We start from the raw sequence: 26,909 nt of genomic DNA on the forward strand, positions 1-26,909 counted from the left end.
TCACTTTACTTCAAGTCTTCCTTGATAATTCACATGCAGAATAGATGCATCTATAGAAAACATTTTCTGCATATCTGTGGAGACTAAAAAAAATACAAGCAGCATGTCCAAAGCAAAGGTACTTGAACAGACTGATGTTTTTATATTTATCTAGTATCCTTCACCTTAAAGGAACACAAAGTACCTCACAAGAATTGGGCTACTTAGCACTAATATGCAGCTGCCTCTGAAGTGAAATTCAACAACTGTTAAATGGTGTGCAGCAGCTTACAACAAGAGCTGAAGATAAAGGTGTTCAACTGAATCAAGCAGAAACTTGGAGGCATAATGAAATCTGTCACCTACACAGAGATAACATTTAAGATATATTTTGTTTTAGCCTCAAATAATGAAAGATTTTTAAGGACTCTTGTTAAAAGACAAGCATAACATACAAAAGCTTAATTCTAAGAGAAATGGAAGGTGTGCCAAAAGACTCCAACTGGAGTCTGCCAAAAAGGCAAATACGCATCTAATGACAAGCCGCTTAAGTGTGTGTGTCCGTCTTCTGAGGATGGGTGAGATCTGAGAAACAGACATTGGGAACATAATTCCCTAAGACAGTCAGGATTTGAGTACTGTGTTCAGTTCTGTGCCCCTTAGCAGAAAAAAGACATCCAGGTGCTGGAGCAGGTCCAGAAAAGGGCAATGGAGCTGGTAAAGTGAACTGGGCTGAAGGAACCGAGTTTGTTCAGCCTGGAGAAAAGAAGGCTCAGGAGGGATGTTATTGCTCTCTACAACTACCTGAAAGGAGAAATAGGTCAAGGTGAGTGTCAAGTCTCTTCTCTCAAGTAATAAGTGATAGGACAAGAGGAAATAGCCTCAAGCTGCACCAGGAGAGGTTTAGATTGGATGTTGGGAGAAATTTCTTCACTGGAAGGGTTGTTAAGCACTGAACAGGCTGCTCAGGGCAGTGGCCAAGTCACCATCCCTGGAAGTATTTAAAAGACACGTAGATGCAGCACTTACAGACAAGGTTTAGTGGTAAACTTGGCAGTGCTGTGTTAATGGTTAGATTCTACAATCTTAAAAGGTCTTTTCCAACCTAAATGATTCTAAGATTCAAAATTCACTACTAAAAGCCAAGATCTCTCCAGTCTTTCTGGCAGAGACAATGGCCAGGAATAAGGCTGCTCTAACAGATAGGTGAAGTAGGGACCACAAAGCCATAAGATCAAATGACAGCCCATTAAAGCAGTCAATACTAAATTCAAATTCTCCTTCAGGGTTCCATTACAGAAGAAATTCCACAACAGGGAGCATGTTTATGGATTTCAAAGGGTACGACAGTAGTAAGCTCACTGTGCTCCGAGCTGAGTACGTAAGGCTGAGCTCACAGTTCAGATAGACAAAACCAGGACAAATAAAAAAAACTCAGACATTAAATAGAATAGAAAAGAGGGATTCCTGAAAATGAAAAAACAACAGGCTCAAAAAAGCAGCAGGGTCATGTCTCTCTATAGTCTTAGAATGAAAAACAACACTCCAGAATCAGCCAAGATGGCTGAAAGTTGCTGTAAAAGGATACGTAATGATCACTCGCATCGTGTGAGCCATATGTAGAGGAGGCAGAGCAGATGTGCATCTGTGAGTATTGCTAAGGCTAAAGTATACGACTTGAGTGCTCAGAAGTATGCCTGTTTTGGTGGGAATATGCATACAGATACACAGTGCAAAACAGTGGGTTCTATTGTTTCAAATTGTCCTCTTATTAATAACCCAATGTAAGATTAATTTGGGCTGAAATACATGAAAAAGGCATATTTTCTTCCTAAAAAGACAGAAAGAAAATGGTGTGTCTGTTAAATATTTAATATTAGAGATTACTAACCATCAGAGGAAATGAGAAAATGTATTAGAAAAGTCATCTTTATTTCTAAAATATATATTGCTTTCTTTGGAACAAACCTCATCAAACTAAGTGCCATGGTAACAGTTGTAAAGTGACATCTTAGAGGCAGTATTGGGTAACAAACAGGGAGTACACAGATGCAAATGGCCTTATCAGCAGTGCGTATCAAACCCAGGACTTTCTGCATTAGAAATGCTGGGCATGAGCTCCCTGACTGAATAAGCATATTGCAGTGGCATAAGATGAATCATCTATCTGGCATGTGAGAGATCTTGAAAATACGGATGAACTAATAAGGAATTCAATAGAGATCTATTGGGCAAAGAGTTATTTAAGAAGCATGCTTAGGTCTAAAACCTAAATGAAAAATAAAATCTTTTCCCATATTGATTCCTTTAACTTTCTCATATTATGTGTCTTCAGGCAGTATATCTGCAGCCTACACAACGGAAAGTATTAGCTTACCTTCACAGATACTTTTCACATCCTTTCTGTAATTTCATTACCTCTGCTCTAAAGAGCACAGATTAGGGTTCCATCATATTTAAAGGAAAAGCTATGGGGGAAGGGAGTAAAGAAGAAAACGATACTGTTCCTTCATAGATTGCTTTCCCTCAAGCACTAATTGTTTAAAAAAGGAATCCTTTTAAAACTAGAAATTTACCCTTGTCTTTTTAAAAAGCTACTTCTGTCCTCTCACAATAAAAATGAGAGGGGAGACAGAAACAATAAAGAACTTTGTTACAGCTGAAACTATGCTGTTTTGCAGATGGATGCTGCTGTAGTGGCTTTGGATAATCCTCCTAAATGTTCCATCCATCTTGTTAGCCATCACTTTCTCTACTCAGATAACTGTGTGAGAACACATGACATACATTTTTGAACGTCACATAGCACCTATCCCAACACACATATTTAGAACGCATACAACAACACATAGTCATTAGTTTTCTAAGAAATTATTATAGGGTTTATTCCTAAATTACAGGTAAAAATTACCAAGTCACTTGTTACTTTCCCCTTTTTCCTAGTTTCCCTCACAGGCTCTAGGAAAGAACTGAGCTGCGCTTTTGCCCCATCTATTTTGCAGCTTGACAAATTAAAGTACTGTATCCCATTTTCACGAGCTGACTGTGCTTTGAAAATAAAAGGTTGCACATAAAGTTGTAAGACAGATCAAGGTAACTGAGGTAGAGATGCTGAACAGTCATTACAAAACACGTCTCAGTTTTATGTCTACAGAAACATGATGATTATTTTCTCTTTTGTATTTAAACATAAGACCCCACTGACATTAGCAAAGATAGTTACTGCACAAAGCAGTCTTAGATAGAAAATTTCCTGATACCTAACCTAATCTCCCCTGTTTAAGTTTGAACCCATTGTCCCTTGTCCTATTGCTACAGTCCCTGATGAAGAGTCCCTCTCCAGCATCCCTGTAGGCCCCTTCAGACACTGGAAGCTACTCTGAGGTCTCCAGGCAGCTTCTCTTCTCGACGCTGAACAGCCCCAATTTTCTCAGCCTATCTTTGTATGGGAGTTGCTCCAGCCCCCTGATCATGCTCATGGCCCTTTTTGGACTTGTTCCAGCTGTTCCAGGTCTTTCTTATGCTGGGGACATGAGAACTGTACTAGAAATAACTAACTGGATGCAGACACGAGGAAGTTGGGATGAGTTGCCAGAAAAGACTAGCCAGAGCAGGGGCAGGGGCTTGGGAAGAATGAACCTGCTCCCTCAAGTGTCATTGCCTTTACATGGAAAGCTTGGAAACTGTGGAGCCATTGAACTCACTTCTAAAATTCCATCCTATTTAAAGTGCAGGAAGTGCTTTCATCTTATTTTAGAGCCACTCGCATGCATTCATGTTTAGACTTACCAAAAATAGGGTGCTAACACTGCTTCTGAAATGTGTGATCAATTCACTGTTCCCTGTGTGTCCTTTCTTTCTCCTGACCGATTTCTGTGGTCAGCCTGTTTCCGTAGCGTGTGGATTTATGAACTACCTCACTCACTGCTGCAGCTAATGACAAGGCCTGTGAGGATCAATGAAGATACTGCATGAGCCGAAAAAAGAAAGCAACGGACTGTAAAGTGAATGAAACAAAAATGCTTCCCCTCCAGGAAGTTCTCTTATGCCCAACTCCTGACAGAAGAATTGCTCTACACTACAATAACCAGAGATGGGCCACACACCAATTTGAAGATTCAGACAATTAGGGATGGATGTGTCACAAAGAAGATGGCCACCCACTTATACAACTCATATGTGATCTCTGTCATCAGGTTACATTCCTGCATCTCGCCCTGTGGAAATGATGGGATAATGTGAGTGAAATCAGTTTTGTTTTGAAATAAAGATGCTTTTGCTTTCTACACAGTCTCATCCTGAACAGCCCACATCATTGCTACAATTCTGCAGTATTAATTGCTGCAATCTCGCAGGAGCCCATATGCCCTTATTTTATTAGGCTGTGTAACCTGTGTAACCAAGATTGTCAAAACTACAGAACGGAGACTGCACTGAAGCAGGTGGAGTAAACTAGCTCTGGTAACTTCAGTGTAATGGTAGATCTAATCAGCTTAAAGCATCTGCCCCTTCTTTATTTATTTATTTCTTGTCCTGACTTTCAACTTTTAAGAATCATGAGCTGGTGAATAATTCATCACCAATTGAAATAAGTGAGCATCAGCTGGGGTTTTTATTATTCTTTTTAAATCAAAAAAAACATGGCTCAAAACATTAATGCCTGAGGTAAAGATCTTTCTTTAGAGTAGCATAATCTAATTTAGAAAAGTGCATTACTGATTCTATCCATTTGTCAGAATGTGCAGTGGTATTGTGCTCAGCATTGCCAGTATCTAGAAATGTAATGTGTATATGAAAAAAGCCAGGTGCATTGAAATTATCACTAATTTTATTAGAATTCAATAGACATTTAGTTCATTTAGTTCTATTTTAAGATTTAAATGTTGGCTTTGTCTTCACCTTGATGAAAATATACCAAAGAAAAAACCCACCTTAACGATTTATTTAGTGCTCTGGTCAAGTTGCAAAGGTTAAAGATGTATTTTTTTACTTCATATATATGAGCTAAAGTTACTACCTAGATAGCTTAGAAAATGAACTCTAGGGGAAAGACTCTTCCTGTCCTCTCCCACCTGGGCAGGTATGAAATGCTCCATGACCAGATTGGCTGTTGTTTATAACAGAGACTCTAGGTGGCATTTTAATATCTTTTAGTGTCAAATGTTTTGAAAGAGTTACAGAGGAAGCTCCACCCTCCTCTAACCGATGTTTTACTGGAAACAAGCTCACTAGCTGTTGAAAGCACTTTCTCTATGAACTGCTAGAATTCCTGAAATAGAATGAGTAGTTTGACAGCAATATCTCCAAGGTTCTTCCACAGCTTTAGGAGACCTGGGAGAGACTTAGTATAAAATCTGACATTGAGTATTGTCCTGTTATTTTCATAAAATGAAGTTAGATTACACTGGAGACATCTGCTAAAGGAGGGTCAGAAAGCCTCAAAGACTTAATGTCATGCAAGAAGATAGCTTATGATCCACTCATATATGGAAATCTATAAGGAAGCCTATTATCATTGCCACCTAAGATTGCTAAGGTAGCAAGATATGCTCCTGTATCTAAAAATCTAATCATAGCCCAGTATAAAATTTCTCATTTCTCTCATCTGAAGTACCAGGCTTCCTTGTAAATATAGTTATCTTCTGTGTCTAAAGTCTTCACAGAATAAGCTGTTCCTTAAGTGCTGAATCCTGTATCACTGAAGCCAAAAAGAATGCGTGTGATTATCATTTCTCACCTTCCTTACTGAACTCAGCCTTTACTTTTCACAAGGCAACTCTCACTAACCCAGCAGCTCAACTCTGAAGTCACGTAACAGAGACAGAGAATTTCATACTGCACTATCAATATCCTAGAGATAACAACATAAAACTTAAAGAACACTGATTGTCTATTCCAGAAGTGCCAGTAGAAGCACCTAAGATGCTACAGTGATGAATGAGTTGCAGACATGACAGAGAGATGAAATCACTTGCAGTAATGGATGAATGAATCACAACTACTTGGGGATGATACATTTTACCACAAAGAGAGGAATTCAATATTTATGCATAAGTAAAAATAACAAATGGCTGAAAACAATCAGAATACTTCAAGATGCTCCCACATATTTAGACAATACTATTTCATCCTCCCAGCTACTGAAAAAGCTGCATAGTTTATATTCACATAGTTAAGACCATTAGTAATTTTTCCATGCACTGTATTCCATACAACACTGATTTGCATTTTGAATACAGCTGCCCGTCCAGCGTAAGAGCACTTCAGTAAGCCAAGCAAATATTCCTATTTCAAGATGAACCATCTTCTTCCTTTTGTACTAGCTGGTAAGCTTCAAATGACTGTTCCAAGTAACAGCTAAAAGCAGTCCTTTGATTAAACCATCTTCAGTGAATCTCACTGGCCATTAAGAATAAATCCAGCAGATCTAGAGATTGCTATCAGAAGGATCACTGTGTACATCTCCCCAGAAGCAATCTGTAGCTTTCTGCTCCAAAAAGCACTTAAGTAATTTTTGCAGACTAATGCTGTCTTTGCCAAAATGCTTTGTGGCAATGAATTCCTCGATATATCCACACTACGGCAGCTGGCTGTACATAATTTCATGGAATACCTCCTTGTCCTTGTGAAAAGTTGTGCATGACTGTTCTCTATTCACCTGCTGATGTCTTAACGTGATCCCATGATGTCATACAAAGAGGACTTAGATCGGGCATTCCAATTCCTAACTTTTAGCTCCATTGAGTCATTTAACACTAGACTTCAGAATACAGCCCGAGGGCCTCATTAGGTCTGCTTGTGCTAGCAGCTACTGGTTTTGATAGCTAATTACATCTTAAATCGAATTTTAGATAATCGAGTTTTAAATCTTTGTTGCTATCTCCACATGGAACTCAATTTGAGGTAACTAAAACACAGGGCATTTTTTACAAGTGTTAGTCGTTTTGCCTGTTGCCTAATTTCCTTATTTATATAATAAGGAAAAGCAATACAAACCTTTGTGCTGTACAAAACTTATGCTCAACATTTATAAGACATCTGAATGGTTATGGCTGTGCTCCCCCCCCCCCCCCCCCCATTCAATATCTTACAACATTAAGGAAGAATTTCTAAATCATTAAAATGAAGTGGAAGGCCATCAGTTTCAAGGTTTTTATGTCATGGCTCTTAAAAAGCTTAATAATACTTCATGCAAGTGTAACAGTGAACAAACAGTTGTATCTACATGATAAAACTTTAAAGCTCTCAAATAATTGGCATCCATGAAAGAAAACCAGAGTTCAATGCACTGTTTAAAAAATAAATGAGAAAAATCTGTATTTGTCCCATTAAAACCACATTAAATTGTGGAACTGACAAAATAATAACAAATCATCTGGTAAATTTCCTGTCAACACAACGAGATAAGAACTTCTTCTTGCTAACCAGCTTTTCACACAGAAATCCAACTGGCTTCTAAGGATCAATATATGCAAAGTGGAAAGACCATTAGATTTATATTTCCTACTCATTTAACATCTACCCTGACTACCTCTGCAAGACAGACATCCACCTAAATATTTTCCGGTTTCTGTGGTTGGTTTTGCTATTGAACAGTAACAGGAAAGGGTAGACCTCAGCATGCCACATTGCTTCAGGATATCTAACTCACACGGTAAAACCTCTGGCAGATACGCTGCATAACTACAAAGATACAGTTTGTAAGCAGTCAGAAGTGATACCTTTAGCTCAGGCATGTTTATTATAAGCTGCATAGGTAGTTTAACATCTGGGTCCTTTGTATAGTCCATAGGCACAACGTTTGGTGCCATTTCGTGGTATCGGCCATGCAACCTGGAAACAAGCAGAAAGAAAACAGCCAATAACCAATTTTAAGTAACCAATTCCGTTCATACAGTAATCAGACACAGATCTGTCTTGCAGCTCTCATTATTTTTAGTGACAAGTCTGAGCCCACCAAATTCCCATCTTTTTGACACAAAGAGGGCTTTGATGCAGTATCTAATGTAACTGCTACTAATGTTCATGTGTAACTTGAGGTACGTAACTAAGTGGTATCACACACTCCCTGTATATAGTATTTAAGCATTGTACATATTGCCACATGCACAGAAGTAGACCTGGGCCAATGTACTAACACTGTGAGTATAATCCAAGGATCACAGCTGAGTGTGATATAATCAGCATGAAGGTATGACCTGCCATTCCTCTATGAAATACCATATGTGTAAGAAGAATAGGAAAGATTAGGTAGTTGCTGCTCACAGAAAACTTAGAAATCATAAATGTAATGTACTATAAACTGTAACTTTTATCATATGTGAAAATTTTGTCTTACATGTAATTCTCAAACTGCTTAGGGCAGAAAGCAATCATTTTGCTGCCTTATGTACCAACACAGAGTATTCTGGTCTCTCATTAGGTCACATGTGCTATTTCTATATATTTAAAAGCTTTTTTTTGTGTTATAATGAAAAAAGTCACAAAACAAGGTATATTATCAACTGCAAATCAAGACTAATATGTTTGAAACAGCAGAACATAAACTGGTAATACAGCAGGCAATATCTCATCAACCCCTGCACCTTTACAGCTTTACCTTCAGCAACCCCTCAGTCAGTCCTACATGAAACTGAGCTATCTCAGATTAACGAGGGCAATAAATTTCTAGAACTAGGGGGAAATAATCCACAAGCATCTCTTTTCTCAGCATCTCTTTGGGCATGATTATGATGTGCCACACATCACGTGAAATGGAACACAGAAACATGTTTTGTCTGGATCTTAGGAAACTCATGTCTTTATACTGTGCAACAATATATCGTGCCATACAGGAAATTAAATATCCACTGATCTAAGCCTATTTCAGCTGCTGACCACAGCTCACCCTGACATTTCATAAATACTGTGTAATTCAAGATGCAATAGCCATTTCCCACTCCAGCAACTGATTTCTCTGTTGTAAACAGCAGCTACAAAGATGCCCCTAATACAACAGAAAAAAGCCAGCTTAAAAGCACTTAAAGGAAAGCAAACCTTTCAAATCAAATATCCACCTACAGATTTTCCTTTTAAAGCCAGAACACTGAAATGGTGTTCTGGTCTTCATGAAAATAACACATTAATCATTGGAACAGCTTGACCATTGTGGGCACCATTTCAAAACACACCAGCCAGCAACGTCTGCTTATTTTAACTGCCAGGATTGTCTTCACTGCTTTTTCCAGTATTAGACTTCTCTGCATTTGGTCTGTCTCATCCAACAGGACTATGAATACAGACACTGAATTGGGCACCTTAAAGGAGTAGGGGGGCTATAGGGATGCTGGGGATGGACTATTCATTAGGGACTGCAGTGATAGGACAAGGGGTAATGGGTTCAAAATTAAACAGGGGAAGTTTAGATTGGATATAAGGAAGAAGTTCTTTACTGTAAGGGTGGTGAGGCACTGGAATGGGTTGTCCAGGGAAGCTGTGAATGCTCCATCCCTGGTGGTGTTCAAGGCCAGGTTGGACAGAGCCTTGGGTAGATGGTTTAGTGTGAGGTGTCCCTGCCCTTAGAACTGGATGATCTTAAGGTCCTTTCCAACCCTAACTATTCTATGATTCATAATGTGTTTCAGAAGACACAGATGGGATTGGAATAAAAAGTTATCCATGTTTCATAGTTTACTAAGCTTGTTCTATTAATCTAAAATGCAAGGAATGGAATTTCTCTTAGTTTTCAATAAAGAACTCTCAAGAAACTTCGTCTGCAACAAAAAATATTGCTTGGTCAATTTCTACTGGGAATGAACATGTGACAGAAGTCTGGGAATGTAGTGGGAAAGTATCTGTTACTGAAACACAAGCATATCACAAGAACCTATTAACTGACAAAAAGACCCCACCCACAACAGTGGGAATTTAAAGTTCCTTTAGTGCTGGGAATAACAGTGCTACAATAGAAACTGAATCCTAAGATGACAAATAAGAAGTACTTATTACGGGTGCATAAAGCAGCACTTGACTGTCACCACTGTGACCCACAGAGACCTAGTACTCAGTACTATTTTGACAGAAGTATTAAAGCTTCTTATGATGCTCACCAAATTAAGTAAGAAGTTTTGAAACAAGTATCTACAGAGCAAGTAACATTATTCTAACATAAGGAATACCCTCGTAAGGCATGTGACAGGTGGCAATGCTGTGTCCCAGGCACTATCTGCTGTGAAGCAACAGTCTTGTTTCAAGGATGAAGGCTTAGAGGGAGAGCGATCAAAGAGAGGACACAGCCACAGCTCTACCAGCTACTTACTGACATTCCTTTTCTCAGGACAAACGTTTGGTCCCTTTACAACATGCAATATCAGTGCAAAGTAAACCCTTCATTTATTTCTTGCTCCTGGAATTGACCATCTTGTCCACAGAAATGAAAATCACCTATTTATACTGAAGTGATTCCAAACTCTACAGCAGCTGAAAGAAGAATCTAGTTTTTCAGCTGGAAGGATTTGTGATGTTAATTGCAGGGCACTTAGAAGAGCAGCTAGGTTTTGCATTAGAACTGCCGTTCTTCTCCCTAGGTCCATCTACTCTGTCTTCCCAGATAAGGCCAGCAAAAGCACTCCTCTTACTGTGGTGGAGCACCAGTAGTGGGTCCATCTGATGGCACCAGGATAAGTACAATTACTTGGGTTTTCCTACTACTTCAGACAATGAGCTTTTGCAGTTCCATCAAGAAAAATGATCCTAGCCTAGCACATTCACACCTCCATACAATGTAAATACACTCATTTCAGAAGGCATCTCCCAAAAAATTAATTCAAAGTATCCCTCAGAAGGGATTAGATTTTAGCTAAAAACATTGCAAAAGGACACAGAATAAACAAGTTCCTTTAGCTTGCTGCCACAGATTATAATGGAACAAATTCCTCTTTCCTTTCTGCAAGGAGTCACAGCCAGAAACACCAAGTTAACCACCACATCTGCTGACAGAACTCAATTTTTGCAGTCAGAAAGGAAAATGCATGGCCCAGGGATGCAAGGTGGGGAAAAACAACCAAAGCAAGAAAAAGACTCCCCCACCAAACATCTTTACCATAACACACATCCCTACCTATACATGTTAGTATGTCCAGTTTCTACACCTCTATTTTATTCAGAAACATCCATAATGCACATAAGATCTATTTTCACAGAAATCTGTTAATATGTTCCCAGTCCATCCCTTTGAAGTAAAGTCTTTCTTTTGTCTCTGAAGAGGAGCAGAAAGGAGTTGCCAGGCACTCCTGTAAGCAAACAGCTTTCCAGCACACGGCTCAGCAGGACTCTGCTAGGATACCTGGAAGGCTTCTCATGAACACAAAAACCTGCAAATAACTAACTGCAGATTTGAGGACAGCTCTGGTACTCTGTTCTCCTCCCACTAACTCTTCCATTGATTCATCAAATCACTCTGATATCTGTAGGTATAAGTGCTTTCCACCTGAGTGGATTTCACACTAAAGCATCCAAATGAGCCTGTAGCAAGTGGCTGTGACCCAACTTCTGCAAACTAAATTACAGCACAAAAGACTTTCACACATTTTTATCTTCAAGGATCCTGCAACTCTACTTGTGCTAGCTTCATTACATGGCATGATCAGCTAACATCACAGTGAAAAAGGCCATAAGATTTCTCTACCTTAGGTTCCAAACCAATATGCAATATGTTGCACAGGCTCCATTAGCCTTTACAATAAAACAAATGCAAAACCCCAACCGACTGAACAACAAAAAGTAGTAACACCTTCTCCCACTCAAAGCTCTTCATGCTGGCAAGTTCTTCAGGGACACCATGTACTGGTTTATGGCAAACTGGATTGCCAGTCTCGCGTGGCCAGATTTTGCAGATAACAGGTTAAAGAAATGACAGAGCTGCTTCAGTCTCTTAAAGGATTCTGTGAAAGCCACATGTCTTTTTGCATGAGTTTCAGCAATGCTTCTGTTTACTGGAGTAACCCACATTACACTAGGTGAGGACCTACCTTTTGACAAGTAAACCGGATGCGTTTCTGATTATTCTATACCACAATGTAAAGATCAGCAGACATGAGGGTTATTTACACCCACAATCCTCCTACCTTTGTGCAATACACCACTACATCAATTTGTCATGCCACTGCCATGCTTGGACCAAGTACCATGACCAATGCTGTGAGTCAGACCCAGTAACCATCTCCCCAGTGCTGCACTGTTTGGCACTGTACATATTACTATCTGCTCTGACACATCTCTCAATAACATTAATTACTAACTATAAATAGAAAATAAACCAACCTCTGTGGTAAAGGCTGTAATATTTCCCCTGTTCTTAGAGAAGCAGAAGGCACTTCAGGTGAGTTGAATACATCAGAGCAGTTATGACCTACAGAGGGAAAGGCTTTTTGTCCTTTTACTCAAGAAGCATCTCTGAAAATAACCTAAAGCTGCTTTAGCTGTCAGAGCTCGTCACAGAAACATTTGTGTCTTGTCAGGGGTTTTGCAGTGTCATCGGAACACATAGATTTGGGAAGATTGCCATTATCACATACAGACCACTACATATGCTCAGAAGGCCAGGCCCTGCAACCAGCGTCACTGTCTTTGCAGTAGTGATTACAGATCATGGAGTGATAATCGCTTCAAAACAATTCTTCTGGATGCATGCAGAAGCATCTTCACCTTCCTGGATGGACTCTTTGTTTCCAGGATGCCTTATGTATCTGCATGGAAGAAGGAGAGGAAAAGCTGGCAGCGTTGACTAGTGTCTTCCCTCCACTAAGCTTGATGTACTATATTCAAGGATTAAGGCTGTGATTCTGTATCACTTTAACCTAGTCTGAACTCAAACTGCCCTTGCAGAAGTTCCAAGCCCATCCTCCCACCCCCCTTGAATAAGCACTAACACTTCAGAAACTGCAGTGAGCTTCAGGAAAATGATGTGTTTGAAAACACAAAAGTTTTCAGTCATCTCCTTGAAGTAACTGCACAGCTGCAACTGCAGCATTGCCTGTGCAAGTAAACAGGGATTTACTGTTTGTATTCAATTAACCTAATCAGTAAGGGCAGAACAAGACTTACCCCTGTAGGCAGCAGAAAGTTTAAAATCTCTTCAGCTGCCCGTCAGCCAATGAAAACCAGAAAAGCTGTGTTTGGAACAAACCCCCACCAAGGCACAGACAGTACTGCCTCCAGACAGCTTACTGCTTGTTTATGCTAACATGCATTCTCCCACTTTGAGTATTTTACATGGTAAAAGGTGGGTCAGAGTCTGTCCCCACTTCTCAAGGGTGTAGCATCCTGAAGTCAGCAAGGGTGACACTGTGAGGGTATTTGCTGGACACACTTGTCTGGGATGTCTCCAACCTCATAACAGAGCCTCCAGCTGCACCTGTGCAGACCTGAAAAAAGAGATTTCTAAGCTTACACCCTGCAGGGTTTGTTTTAATTTGCTATTTCACTTTGAGAGAAATCAGATTGTACCCAAGGTCACCAGTGGATGGGTTAAAACACAGAGCAGGCTTCCTTGGCTTGACATACATAAATCACCACCATTAAATGGAGTGACAACACTTTATAGCTAGCTGGCAGCCTTTGTAATAAGAACTCTTCACTAAAGGAGTGCTGAAAACAAAAGATAAAAGTTTGTAATGGCTCGCTGATTAGAAATAAGGAGAGGCTTTAAAGTGGCCTTTAGAACCTAAGAAACATCTCACCAACCCTCCTGCCTTCATAGTACCAATCATTTGATTTATGTTGTAAAGGGAAAACATTTTTATTCAGCAATATATACCCAATTTACTCCTAAATAACAGGAATCCACTCAGACTTCAACATCACAATCAAGACCATCCCCAGGAGTAAATTCTAGATTGCTCTGCCTATTCACAGAAAATAAACAGCAAAATGGCTTACTTAGAACAATGAAAGAAATCCATGAGTGCTGATGAACGGTCCCACACAGGGCTTGTGCATGACCTGATCAGAGACTGCCTGTACAGAATGGAATTATCTAGGGAAGCAGCAGCTCCAGAGAAACTTTCTTGTTGCTGTTCAGTTGCACTTTCAGTTATTCACTACTATCAAAGCTATAGGCTCTTGTCCTGATGCCAGAGCTCAGCAGAACAGCTGGAGGACTTCTTGTAATATGCAGAGAAGAATTCACCACTCCAGAGACCATCAAGAAAGAGCACTGACAAGCCTATCCATAGCCCTGGAAAAGGACAGATCTCAAGATGGGATAGCGCAGACCAATGAACAGAATACCTCATGCTGATGCAAAGACATTGATGGGAATTGATTTACAACTGATGCTGCAAAGACTGTTGAGGTGCACATGCTCTCTTGTCCTATAGTGCTATTATTGCAGATGGACGTATGTGTGATTGGAGAGCTGGGGAACAGGTCCAGAGAGACTTATATCCATAAGTCTGACACACACAGTGAAGAAGTTGCCATAGCTCCAAGAGAAGGAGGTTCTTTAATCTGGGACTGAGAAACTGAGGAAGGAGAGGCCTTAGGGGCTGCCTGCAACTCATAAGGAACGTACTTGCAGAGTCTCACATTTATGCTATACATTCACAAACTGCTTTGGCAACAGTTAAAGGTCGCATACAGTAACTAAGGCATAAACGTCTACTGCAGCATTCTCTCAGTGAATTCCTGCCTCCAAGGACTGCAGGAGTTTAGAACAGTTTATTAGGGAAAGGGGTCTACCATACGAACCTAAAACAAAAATAACAGGAAACTTGGTGCCACATCTGAAGGCACCAGTCTGATGGAAACTGGAATCACAACTCACTAAATTGCCATCCTTTGATGAAAGGATAAAGAACAAAGAATAGTGGGAAAGTCAAGCAGGAGGTGTTAAAAGGTGAAGGCACTTGTTAACGTTTCTGTTACTGGCATGCCTTGTGCCTTCTATGTTTTCACTTGAAGTTATTAACTGGACACAGAAATCAGGTTGTTAAAAGGTAGCATAAAAGGAAGAGAAAAGGTGGATAGATGAGCCCTCTGCCAGCTCTTAGTTAACATCACAAGCCTTCTTTTATCTCTGCAATGCAGCAGTAGAAATTCATTCCAGACAATACGAGGTAAAAATCCTCCTGAACCATCTGCAGTAAAATTAAAGAGAAATTGTGCATGAGAATTATTTGGGGCAGATCATTTATAATAAAAAATTTATTCTAAAAGATCTAGTTGCACTTAGGAAGGCTTTGCTTTTCTGTGCATGTAACTGCTGTTCACTACATGATGCATAGTAAGTCCAGAGAAAACGAGGTTGGAGTGGTTTTTCTTCCTTGAAGCACCATGAAAATCCTGCTCCCAGGCCTCTCCACTGCTGGTGATTAAGTATTAAAAATAAAAACCACACAGTGAATGAGGCTGTAGGGGACTTTAGAGCCATCTGCTCCAACTCTGTGCCAAGCAGGGGCACCTAAAGCAGGCTGCCCAGGACCACGTCCAGATGGCTTCTGAATGTCACCCTCAAAGGAAGTAAAAAAGATTATTATCAGAGTGGTTTGGTTTGAAAGGACCTTAAGATGATCTAGTTCCAACCCCCTGCCATGGGCAGGGACACCACATGCTAAACCATGTTGCCCACATGTCCAACCTGGCCTTGAACACCTCCAGGGATGGAGCATTCACAACTTCTCTGGGCAACCTGTTCCTGTGCCTCACCACCCTGACAGTAAAGAATTTCTTCCTTATATCTAACCTTAACTTCCCCTGTTTAAGTTTGAACCTGTTACCCCTTGCCCTACCACTACAATCCCTAATGCTCTCCAGCATCCTTGTAGTCCCCTTCAGATATTGGAAGGTTGCTAAAATGTCTCTCTGCCATGTTCTCTTCTCCAGGCTGAACAGCTCCAACTTTCACAGCCAATCTTCACACGGGAGGTGCTTGAGCCCCTTATCATCCTCATGGCCTCCTCTGGACTTGCCAGTACTCCAGATTCCATACACATCAACACTGAGCATTATTTTATCCTCCCCTGAGTCTAGCAAAACAGGTACAAACTGACTAAAATACAGTAAAATGAAAGCTTGATGGTACAGGAGGATACAGAAACTTTGTTCATAGCAATATTAGAAGCATAATTAACAAGAAGATGAGGAGCAGCTTCAGAATATATGTTCTTTCTCTATGTAGTGTTGCAGTAAACTCAGGAAGATTCCCAATGGTATAGAGCTCCCCCAGACTTTATTCTCTTGGTACTCACTTCTTTTTTTCCCAAGCTGACAAAGTTGGAATTTCCTCTTTCTGCTTAAGAGCCCCAGACTGGAAGATTGGATGTTACAAAAACAGGAGCTGGGTTCTAACCCTTCCTCCATCTGCAGATCAGCTTGTTCCACAGGGACAAGCACGCCCCCAGTTTGCTGCATTTGCTCCCTTATAAGGAAGGCTTTCCAGACACTTGGAAGGAACCACTGCTTATCTCCTCAGCTTCACTCGCAGGCAGGTCTCTGATTTAAAACCCAGATTGTAGCTCAATTGGCTAGAAGGATTCCTCTGCACCTCACCTTTCACCCCTCAAGAACATGCCAAGAAACAGGCAGAGAAGGCACAGAATTACTGGTTTTCTTCTACAGAATGGTTCAAAGCTGGTGCTCCACTTGGTGATTTAGTGCCATGCTCCCGCAGCAGTTGTCTTGCTGCATTGTTAGTTTCAAGCTACACAACTTGAATTTACATTCCAAGCTCTTTGGCTAGGACACACATTCAAGAACACCTGTGTCTGAGTGCTTGGGTACTTGCCAAATCACACTAGTCTGCAGGGAGAAAGAAAAACAGATGGGCTGGCAGACAGAGGAGCCTTATTCCTAGAGAAAAAGCTGGTCTGCTAGAAAATCAGATTTACAATACTGAGTAATACTGCCTTGTAAGAGGCAACTCAACCATTTTTTCCCATTTACAATAATAGGAGAAGCACATTATATAAACACATGCATTGCCATGAATGAAGTGTTTTCCCAGCCTTTATTCATATGTAATTGTCCCCTGATATTCCCGTTTCTCTCCCGTTTTCCAGTACAACAAAACTTTTTTGAATAGTGATGCCCAAAACTGGACAGTTTCTTGATACTGAGGTCCCAACAATGCTGACTGGAATGGAATTCTGGTTTATGGACAGTGCTGAGGTTAATGCATCCTAATACACATTTCGCTTTTCTGCAAAGGCATCAGGGGGTTTTGTGTCTGTTACAATGGTGCTTGCTTTCCTCAGACCAGCTAACTACCGGCCCTTGGGTTTTTGGTTACAGTGCATTCTGTACTTGAAATTTTTTCTCAGTTCTCTGTACTTGACTGTGTAAATGTCCTGTAGCTCATTTTGGATCTAGTAATTCCTCTAATACTATGAGCACTGCAGAAAAAGCTCATCTCGATCTTCACAGCTTCTGCACCCCTCTTCACCTCAATGTTTCTCACCATTCTACCATTCTTACAGCTTTTTTAAGTAGGTTCAATAGCACCTTAGCCAAGAGATCAGCACATTTACACAGGTAGGAAAGGACTAACACATACAGGAATATACCAAAGGCCTTAGGAAAATAAAGATATGCTGCATCTGCTTCTTTTCTCTTATCCATAAGAGCAGCCACTCAAAGGAAGAGATTTGCTTGTCACAAATGCACAGTGGCTGCCTCTGGGCAAGTTCTAGGCATTATGTTCTAGGCACTTAGGAAGTCTCCCAGTGTGTTTTGGCTTCTTTCCATGCACCAAGGTTGTGTCCTGAAGTTCTACACACTGATCCAATTTCCACATTCTCCCTAAGAAAAGAAGCATGTTTTCAAAGCCCTAACACACACATACCATCAAAACCACTGCAGTCTTAACTTATTTTTCCTTACATCCATTTTCGTTACTCTGTGTTTAGTTCTTCTTCACCTTAAATTCATAAATTCTACTATTTCCTAATAATTTGCAAATTATCCACACTCGGATAATGAGTCCTCAGCCCCTGCGGCCACAGTCTGTGTTTATGTTTACTGAACTTGATGCTGATACCAAAGTCTTATACACTCAAGTTAGACTAATCCAATCTAATACCTTACTGGTACTGAAACTGGCACTCTCCTCATTTTCAGTTGCATCTGCTCACTCTGGTTCTTGTCCAGCTTTAGCACTCATCTGATCCCTTGGAGAGCTGATTCAGCTCATTAAACCAGCAGAAAATAGATTTGTTGTTGTTTGGGCTTTTTGATGGGCTACTTTTCCTGCAGCGACAGATAAAAACACTTAGCCCATTTCACCTAATTGCAGTCTCATGCTGGCTTACATCAGTTTGAATCGATCTGAATTAGAGCTGCCGTCTTCATCTCTTCCCCCTCACCTCCACAACTGTGCCCCCTCCCTGGTACCATCACTCCCACTCCTGCTAATGGATGGCGAGCCAGCCGAGGGGGTCATAACCCACCGTATTCCCACTCACTAGAGCTTCACCTCAGACATGCAGAGAGACCTCTCAAGTCTAGTCTGTTCCCTAGACAGCAATTTGTATTCAGCAGTTTGTGTACAGTAAATACTTTTGATTGTGTTACTATCTGCCATATCATAAACTGATTACGTATAGAGGCTCCCAATCAGCAGAAACATCACGTTCTGAGGTGAAGGCAAAAGAGGAAGTACAATGATTCTGAGTGATTATTCTTTCTCACATGATTTTAGGCCTTTACAGAACTACTCTCATGATTTTATTCTTCTAAGCTTTTCACAATCAAACATTAATATTGAGCTGTGTTCATTTTTCACAGTCCATTAATTTAATCTCATGTCCTTTTACACAAACATATTCTAAGGCTGCACTGCTTCTCACAGGTATTTTGGGGTTTGCTCTTTTTGATACAGACAGGGTGCAAAGTCATGCAGGCAATGGCTCCCTTATTTCCTATGCACAGCCCAGAAGCAGAAAAGTTTTCTTTAGCCTAATATCAATAATGTAATTGAGTCTAAGTGCATGCTTTGCTCTCTTCTCAGCAAACAAACTGTTTCCTTACAGCTTCATTTGCAACATACAAAATGCATTACTAGGCTTTCTCTGCACTCAAGCTGAGGGCTATCCCATATTTCTCATTAGAAGCTACACTTCAATTTCACAACAAATTATAACAGTTTGGGGTGTTATCATTAGCATCACTCATGCCCTTTTATGTTACTGAAGAGAGAAAAGCAAACCAAGACAGAATTCTTCATTTATATTTCTATGCCTTTTAGACAAAGAGCACTTAGTAAGAATCTGTCAGGGTTGGTTTAACTTGCACACTGTTTGCCACATTCAACACTTCGCTGTTCTGTTTCAATGACCAGATGTACCAGGTGACAATACAGCTCCCAGAGATACCATAAGCCCCAAAATAACACTTAGAACAGCTTTTTAGGTGCCATAAAATGTAAAAGCCACAGCTAAGACCACTTCCAGCACACAGTGTATGAAGATAGTTCTCATGATCCTTATCAAGACAGAACTTGCAATCTAAGCAGACACAGAAAATATTATCCTCATACTCACAAGGCATAGAAATATTAAGCGTAGTTAACACAGACGAATTACATTGGTAATTTTTCAAAGATGCTCAGAGTAATAAAGCAAAGAGGAGCTTGCAATTCTCAAGTCCGTATCCCACCCACAGTCCCCATGTCAAGCTTTCTTAGCTAGAAAAGCATCCACTTCTTCTTGAATAGCGTAAGAATCTTTTCCATAATGCAATGCTGCTTGCCTTATCATTAAGCCCTATGAAATACGGTGACCTTCTCTTCTCTGTCACACTTGCCATGCAAGGGAAAAAGAAGATTAGAAATCATCTGTCTGCAAATGCAGTTTCAAATTATGGTTTTTGAAAGAGATAAACAGTGTTGTGTCCAGCACGGTGGCATCTGTGGTACTGCGCAAATCCTAAATCAAAGAGGAAAGAAAGATGCACTTCTACTCAGATAGTCCTTTATGCTGCCAACAGTCCTGCAGGACAATGGAGTGTTCTCACTTACTGAAGTACACTGGCCTGTTTTACCATTACCAAAGGTCCAGTATGCAGTCCAGCAGCAGGTTTTGAATATGGCATACACCAACAAGCAACCACAGACTATTGGTAGGTAAAACACATTTGCAAATCCAGATAATTTTTTTGCTATTTTTAGACTATTCTGACACACTGCCTTCAGTGCCCTGATACTGAACTTCGGCACAGGTTCTGTCTGTCCCACATGCCTTCATTTCAGTCAGTTTTCACCTACTTTGTCCAAGTCACACATCTCTACAAGTAGTTTTTGATCCACTGCAGCCCACAGAAAGAACAGAACTTGCCGACTCTTCAGTTCACGGCCAGATTTTGCAATACTATGAATTCGCTTTGCCGACCATACAAAGGCATTTTCTAATTTCATTACTTTAGAATATCTTGCCTTGAAATTTACAGTGTATTTTTCAAGGTTCTCTTTCTATGTCTTCTCTGTTGCACATGATGGTTCAGATTTACAGTCTGGAAATATTTTTCACATCAAGAATGTTTTCCAGATCTATTCAGATACAGCAGTTATCCAATTACAACTTTGATTCCTTATTTTACAGTTCTGAGGCCATTCTCCCCTGGCCAATGTTACAGTCTTTCTAGAAAATTGGATGGATTCTATGTCATATTCTTTAAACTGGGGCTATAGTACATATACAAATTTAGGTTAGATATACGGAAGAAATTCTTTTGCTCTGAGGGTACTGGGACAATGGCACAGAGTGCACAAAGAAGCTGTGGCTGCCCCACCCCTGGCAGTGTTCAAAGCCAGGTTGGATGGGGCTTGTAGCAGCCTGGTCTGGTGTAAGGCATCCCTGCCCATGGCAGAGGGTTGGCACTGGATGCTCTTAATGTCCTTTCCAACCCAACCCATTCTGTTATTTTATGATTTTTATTTAGGCTGCACTACTTTTTGTAGGGTGCCACAAACTCAGAATGATAGCTCTTCACAGTCGGCAATTATGCATCATTCCTAGAGGTTGGCAGCTTGATATCTGCTTTGCCAAACAAGTTCCATCCATACTATGGTAATTCACTTTTGTGGACACTAGTATCTCCGCTGGAGCCAGCCTAGATTAAGCTGAGCTTACCTTTGGGCCAGCTATGACACACTCACTGCACACATTGTAATTCATTCAGTCACACCATTAGGTATCATGAAAATGTACTCCAACAGCGTGACTAGATTTTTAAATCATAACAATTCTATAAGAGGGACCTGGACCAAATTAAATCCTAGCTTAGGTGGTGGTTTGTATTGCTCTTACTGCATAGTGGTTTCAGAGATGTTGTGCACTGCTGAGGAGTATACCATACCTCTGTGAGTAATGAAAACAAGGTATGCAAGAAATGAGCTTAAATACCACCTCTTTTTTTTTTCTAGCAAAAGATAAAGCACTCCACTCAAAGCCAGACTGTAAGTTTTTGCACTTAACAGTCCCTGAAAATCAGTCTTCCTGAGTGTTACAGCAACAGAGCAGAGGCAAAGAATGTTTCTCTCGGAGACAATGTTTATTTTTGATATCAAAGCAGTTCCTAGTGTTTATGGAAAAACCATTTTTTTATGGCTGAGAAGATATTCAAATTTGAGAATCCTGAAGCATTATGAGGTCCAAGGTCTAGATACATACCTCAGATTTATTCTCATTCCCTAAAGGGGCAGGCATCCTCCGAGAAACAGCAGCGGTACTGACAGGACAAGATCTACGTCATACTTTTACAGATCCTTAATCTGAATGGTTAGAAGGTGAAGAACCCACAGCAAGATCCAGGGCAAGAAGTCAGCATATACATAAGCAGAAATTACTTTAGTTCAGCTCAGTCCATCACCACTGAGAAAAACCCAAGTCCCTTCTATTGCAAACAGCGATCCCAATATTTATGATTGGGAAAGTCTGTGCAGACGTAAACATTCTCACTGCTCTGTAATTGAAGTTCCACCAGTTGTTCCCACACTTCAGCCCATACCAAACCCTGAACTGACTGAAGGATGTGCACTCATTGGTATAACTGAGCAGAAAGGCAGCAAATGCCTATCATAGAAAGTTGCTGGCTCTCAGCTGTTCAATGGCTCAGCCCTAGAAAAGTTGATGATATTGACATGAAGCTGCTCACCGTCTGTTTCCTTAGACACATTCAAATACTGTAAGTGTACCTTGAGCCAATCCTATGCTCATTCATTCACACAGACTACCTGGCTTTATGTGGTTTCCTCACAAGTCAGAAAAGATTTAGTCCCTTCCATACTCATCATGAAGAAAAAAATGTAATGCAGTCTACTTACCGAAGGATTTCCTTCCGAGTGAAGAATGTGCAATCCTGTTAAAAACCAGAAAGTATTATTGTACTAGAGAAATAGTGAAAAACAATCCTGCAAATAATCACTTTTCAACCTTTTGGAAGGAAACTCAGATCTGGTAGAAAAACATTAAAGATTGTATTTGTGTACCATCTGCTTTGGACTCAGAAACAATATACACTGTAAAATAACTGAAATATCCTAAGGACAAGGCTATCAGTAAAAATATATTGTTAATGTGAAACTTTAGGAGAAAAATAAAACAAAACCAACAGGCTGCTGAAGTACTTCTCCACTGTGGAATGACAAGACCAGAAACAAAAGTAAACCAAAAAGTAACCCACATGCCAAAAACATTCAATAAATAGATCTAGAAAGCTATAAGTAACTAATAGGTAAAGGAAACTATCTTCTACCTTGGAGTATTCCTCCATTAAAGATGCTTGATTAATAATAAAAATAATGCACTGATTTATTAGTTATTAACTCTTTTTGCTAACAGTGACTTTGCACTGTAGTCACTCTGGCAAAGGCTGCAAACTCCCCAAGTCAGGAACATGGATAAAAGGAAAGGCCCTGTTCCAAACAGCGGGCAAACCGTTCAGCCTCCCCTGTGTATCAACAGAAATTGAAATAACTTACTAGAATGCAAAGTAGAACTGGCTGAACCTGAAAGAGAAGCTTACAGGCATTAACTTGCATTCTAAATGGCTCTGTGGTGGGACTGCATTTACACCGGTTTTATATTCTCTTTATGAGCATCTGGGTTTTGCTCGAACAATTCACATACTTCACAGAAGAACCATAATATGAGCAGCAAAATAGTTTGCATTCATGTATTTCTGCATCAGTCACACAACCAATTATATATTCAGGTGCTGTGAGGAATAATAATCAGTCCCATCTCATTAACAGACATACTCTCTAATCCCCACTATTTTACCCAATATATATTTAGGGCATATTGTGCCCTGCATTTGAAGCTAGGAACACTGGCAGCAAGGATATATTGGATGGCCAGTTTAGAACACTGTTCAGGTCATAAATTCAGAGAATATGCATCTTCTTGTCTTAGAACTAGTGGCTGGTGCAGGTGTGTATATATGTATATGTATGTGTGTGTGGAGCAACAATTAAACCACAAAATTCTTCTTGATTGTCCACTTCTTTCACAGGCCCATCTGATGTGACAAGGCATTTGCCTAAGGATTCAGCTCTTAGTACTTTTCCTCCCTCAATGTAGATACATTTAAAATATCACTAGATGACTTAAAAATACCATATATGACAACAACATCAGACTTGGGAAGTTGTACATACAAGTAGTATGACTCCCCTAGTCCTGCTCTTCAGTCAACTAGTGAAAAACCATTTCTATCCTAAGCTGATTATCATCCTGGCTAAATGCCTGTTTCTTCCAAGAAAGGGAAAAGGAAGTGATCACAGCTAGCTAAAGCAGTCAAGCAGCTTGTCTCAGCACCCAGCTATGTTATCAGTCCTGCATCGTATCAATTATTGAATCTGCTTGCTCTCCTCCATATAATGTGGCAGGAGAAGCAGCTCCTCCTTCAGTGTATTGTGTAGCAGAATAGCATTACAAGGCATAATAGGAAGCACCTTGAGAGCTGCTGACACCGATGTCACATTGTCTGGAACTGCACAAAGTGAAATAGGAGCCAGCTGGTTAAGTTTTCATTAATTCCAGCACACACAACACTTACGGGCAAACTGTCACTTAAGGATGCTTCACTTACTAGGTAAAGGCAGGCGCAATCTCGCAAATAATTTTCATGCCCTCAGCAGCAATCATCCTGTAATTATATAGGCTTGAGAAAACACTCCTACTTAACTAGGAAGCTGACAGGGAATTGATATGCAAATGGAGATAAAGTTGAAAAAGATAAGTTATCCTTTGCCTTCCAGAAATAGTGACAAAATGCCATTGGAAGACACAGGAAGGGAGCAAACCATAAACCTGTTATGCTCAAGATCCACAGAATTTGGTTTTAATCTGAATCATTCTTTGACAAACACTATTGTCTGAGGGGTTTTTTTTAATCAAACATTTTTTTTACTAATATAATCCAAAACCCACTGATACCAGAAACCTTTATAACAGAAGTAGTTGCAAGTATTTGTCTAACCACTGTTACTGACTGCAGTGCTCCAATTATGTTTGCCCATTACATGGAACTGTGTGTCAGGGATGAGGGGATATCAAAAAAATAGTACAGTGGTTTCACAGACCACTTGCAGAGATCTTAAAGCTACTCAGGGTCAGAGCACCACAAATTAATTGTGACCTGGTCTATACTTTCCATCCACAGCAAAGTTATAGACACCACTCAAGAAACATCTTTCCATTAAGAAGCCTGCCTGGTCTCCAATGGGTAATGAGAAAGCCACGGCTCCAAGTGATCTCTGAAAGAGAAGTCCAGCCATCCATCTTGCTTCTCCCAGATTATTATTTCTGCCTCTTCCTTTATTCAGACTTCACACAAATGAGTAGTATAACTGCATCAGACAATGCCAAAGGAAAGAACTAATGTGTTTGGAAAGTAACCTAGCAAATGGACTCATTTCCAGCTCGAGCCATTTCTTTTTAGTGGCTTAGAACATAGCATCGGTAGTGCTGGTAACAAGAGATGAAGCTAAGACAAGTATCTACTTGGTGGCAGGAAAGAGAGAGGTGCAGGACTGCCCTAAGTCAGATTAATGTCATGATGGAAGAAGGGTCTAAATAACATAATTACATTTTATAGTTGCTGGAACTCCGCAGTTTAATTCCAATTTAATTAAAGACTTTTGGGGAAAGAAACACGGAGGTGATTCATCCAATTTTCTTCTGACTCCTTCATTCATACAGAAAATACACACTGGTGGACAGAAAATAGAAAACTAACATGTAAAATTAACTACCTCATGAGCAAAGGTGAAGTGGATCCTGGAAAGTATTTACCATTTATGCATGCAATGACATTCATCTTCTTTCAAGCCAGAGATATCATGGACAAAAAAAGCAGACATTTGCTATTATGTGGACTGTGTTTGAATTTGTTATAACCTTAAAAATCAATTTATCTATTCTGTCTGGACACTAAAGCCACTGGGAATCCTGCTAGAAAAGCACAAACTAAATACTGAAAAACACAAACATGTTACCAGAGTTTCCATAATCATTATCAATTCAAGATTCCTGGCAAGAATTTATCTGGACAATCACTGCTTTTTATTTCTAATGCTATACAATGGCCTGAAAAACTTATGCTACCAGGATGCTCCTTGTAGGTTTTAGGTTATCGAGAATAGAGCTTCACCTTGAAAGATCATCTCCTGCAGCCCCTGAGAAAATACGTGCTCTTTTCTAAGGTCAACCATCCCCACTCAGTCTGCCTTGTACCCTTAATAATCAAGCTAATTACAAGTGTGACAAAGGATCACTGCTGGTTTTTTGGAAGTAAGTAACTTCCTTATGTTTAGCAAAGTGAATAAAACAAATCAAACAGAAAAATTCCCATTGATTTCAGTGAGCTCATTGGCTTATATAATGGGACTTGGCTCTCAAATTTGGCATTTAGGTGCTTAACTGCCTCTTAAAATACTTTACAGAGAAAGAGACAGACGGCTGGTGTATTCAGATGCCATGGGTGGCTTTGCTCTTGGCTCGCAATGTGACTTTCTGCAAGTCACTCAACATTACTTGTAAAGTAGGGTTAAAGGTCTCTGCTCTTCGAATTTACTTTATAGAAGAACAGAATGTACATGCTGTTAGAGTTTTATTCTTTGATTTCCTATGTCAGATGAATGCAGGTTTTGGACAAAACAGGAACAGAGTGAAATGGTGGTCCACTACCTTTTCCACTAATCTGCAAGACTTGATGGCAGACTCTTAGCTCAGTTCTGCTTTATGTTTAGTTCTACGGCGATTTAAACAACAACAAAGAATTAGAGATAACTGCTCTGAGAACGCTGATACTTAACTTCATGTACAGTGTGCATATACAGAGTAACAGGAGGTATGACTCCAGAATCAGAACACATTCATTTGTGCTGTTGGATAGATTGCCAGTTCCAGATCACAGCATAAGCATGCAGTCTGTGAATGGCAGCAGAATCAAAGATTATCACTTAGCACTTCTGGAAGCAAGTATTGGTGTGCATAAAGCACAGTTTTCAATAAAACTAATTTCACATAGATAAGCACAACACTTCTCTGCAGAAAACAAGAAAAACAGGAAAAAGTAACAGTAGAAGGAAAGACTAGCAATGCTTAAGTATGCAAAGCTCCTGTGAAATACTATTTCTTAAACCCATTAGATGCATATTTCTTCTCTAAGACAACACTTCTCTGTTCTCCCTTTTATACATAATGTTTCATAAGGGCAGGTTTATTCTGGTCCTGCAACGGCTCCATTGGAAAGCTTTATAAATAAGGAAATAATATAAAACACTCTTAGCAACACAAAAATAACTCTGAATTAGAAAAACAGTCTCAAACAAAAGCCAGCAATCCACAGATGAAGTAAACCAATGACTAACGGGAATATCCTCAAGGCAAGACAGATTACATCCATATAGCTACCTGACTGAGCAGCTTTTAAGAAATAAGAAGTACCGAAGA

At 40.0% G+C, this 26,909-nt stretch overlaps 1 protein-coding gene across 8 annotated transcripts in view; it reads right to left on the minus strand.

Annotated features, from left to right (window-relative positions):
- The window catches only part of CIB2 (calcium and integrin binding family member 2), a 45,424-nt gene that overhangs the window by 7,214 nt on the left and 11,301 nt on the right, over positions 1-26,909 (minus strand). For 4 of the 8 annotated variants that reach the window (XM_061447221.1, XM_061447220.1, XM_061447223.1 and 1 more), the window contains exons 2-3: positions 22,274-22,308; positions 7,701-7,812 (exon numbers count right to left, since the gene is read on the minus strand). In XM_061447221.1, coding sequence (XP_061303205.1) covers positions 7,701-7,812; positions 22,274-22,308 — 147 coding nt within the window. Of the gene's footprint in view, positions 1-7,700; positions 7,813-12,279; positions 12,743-13,062; positions 13,385-22,273; positions 22,309-26,909 lie in introns of those variants that run through there. The other 4 variants (XM_061447219.1, XM_061447225.1, XM_061447226.1 and 1 more) reach the window with 3 other exon arrangements.

This window comes from Pezoporus flaviventris, unplaced genomic scaffold (genome assembly GCF_033815535.1).
Source record: "Pezoporus flaviventris isolate CSIRO_AGI_PZ_B2104156 unplaced genomic scaffold, CSIRO_AGI_Pfla_v1 ptg000006l, whole genome shotgun sequence".
NCBI lineage: Eukaryota > Metazoa > Chordata > Aves > Psittaciformes > Psittacidae > Pezoporus > Pezoporus flaviventris.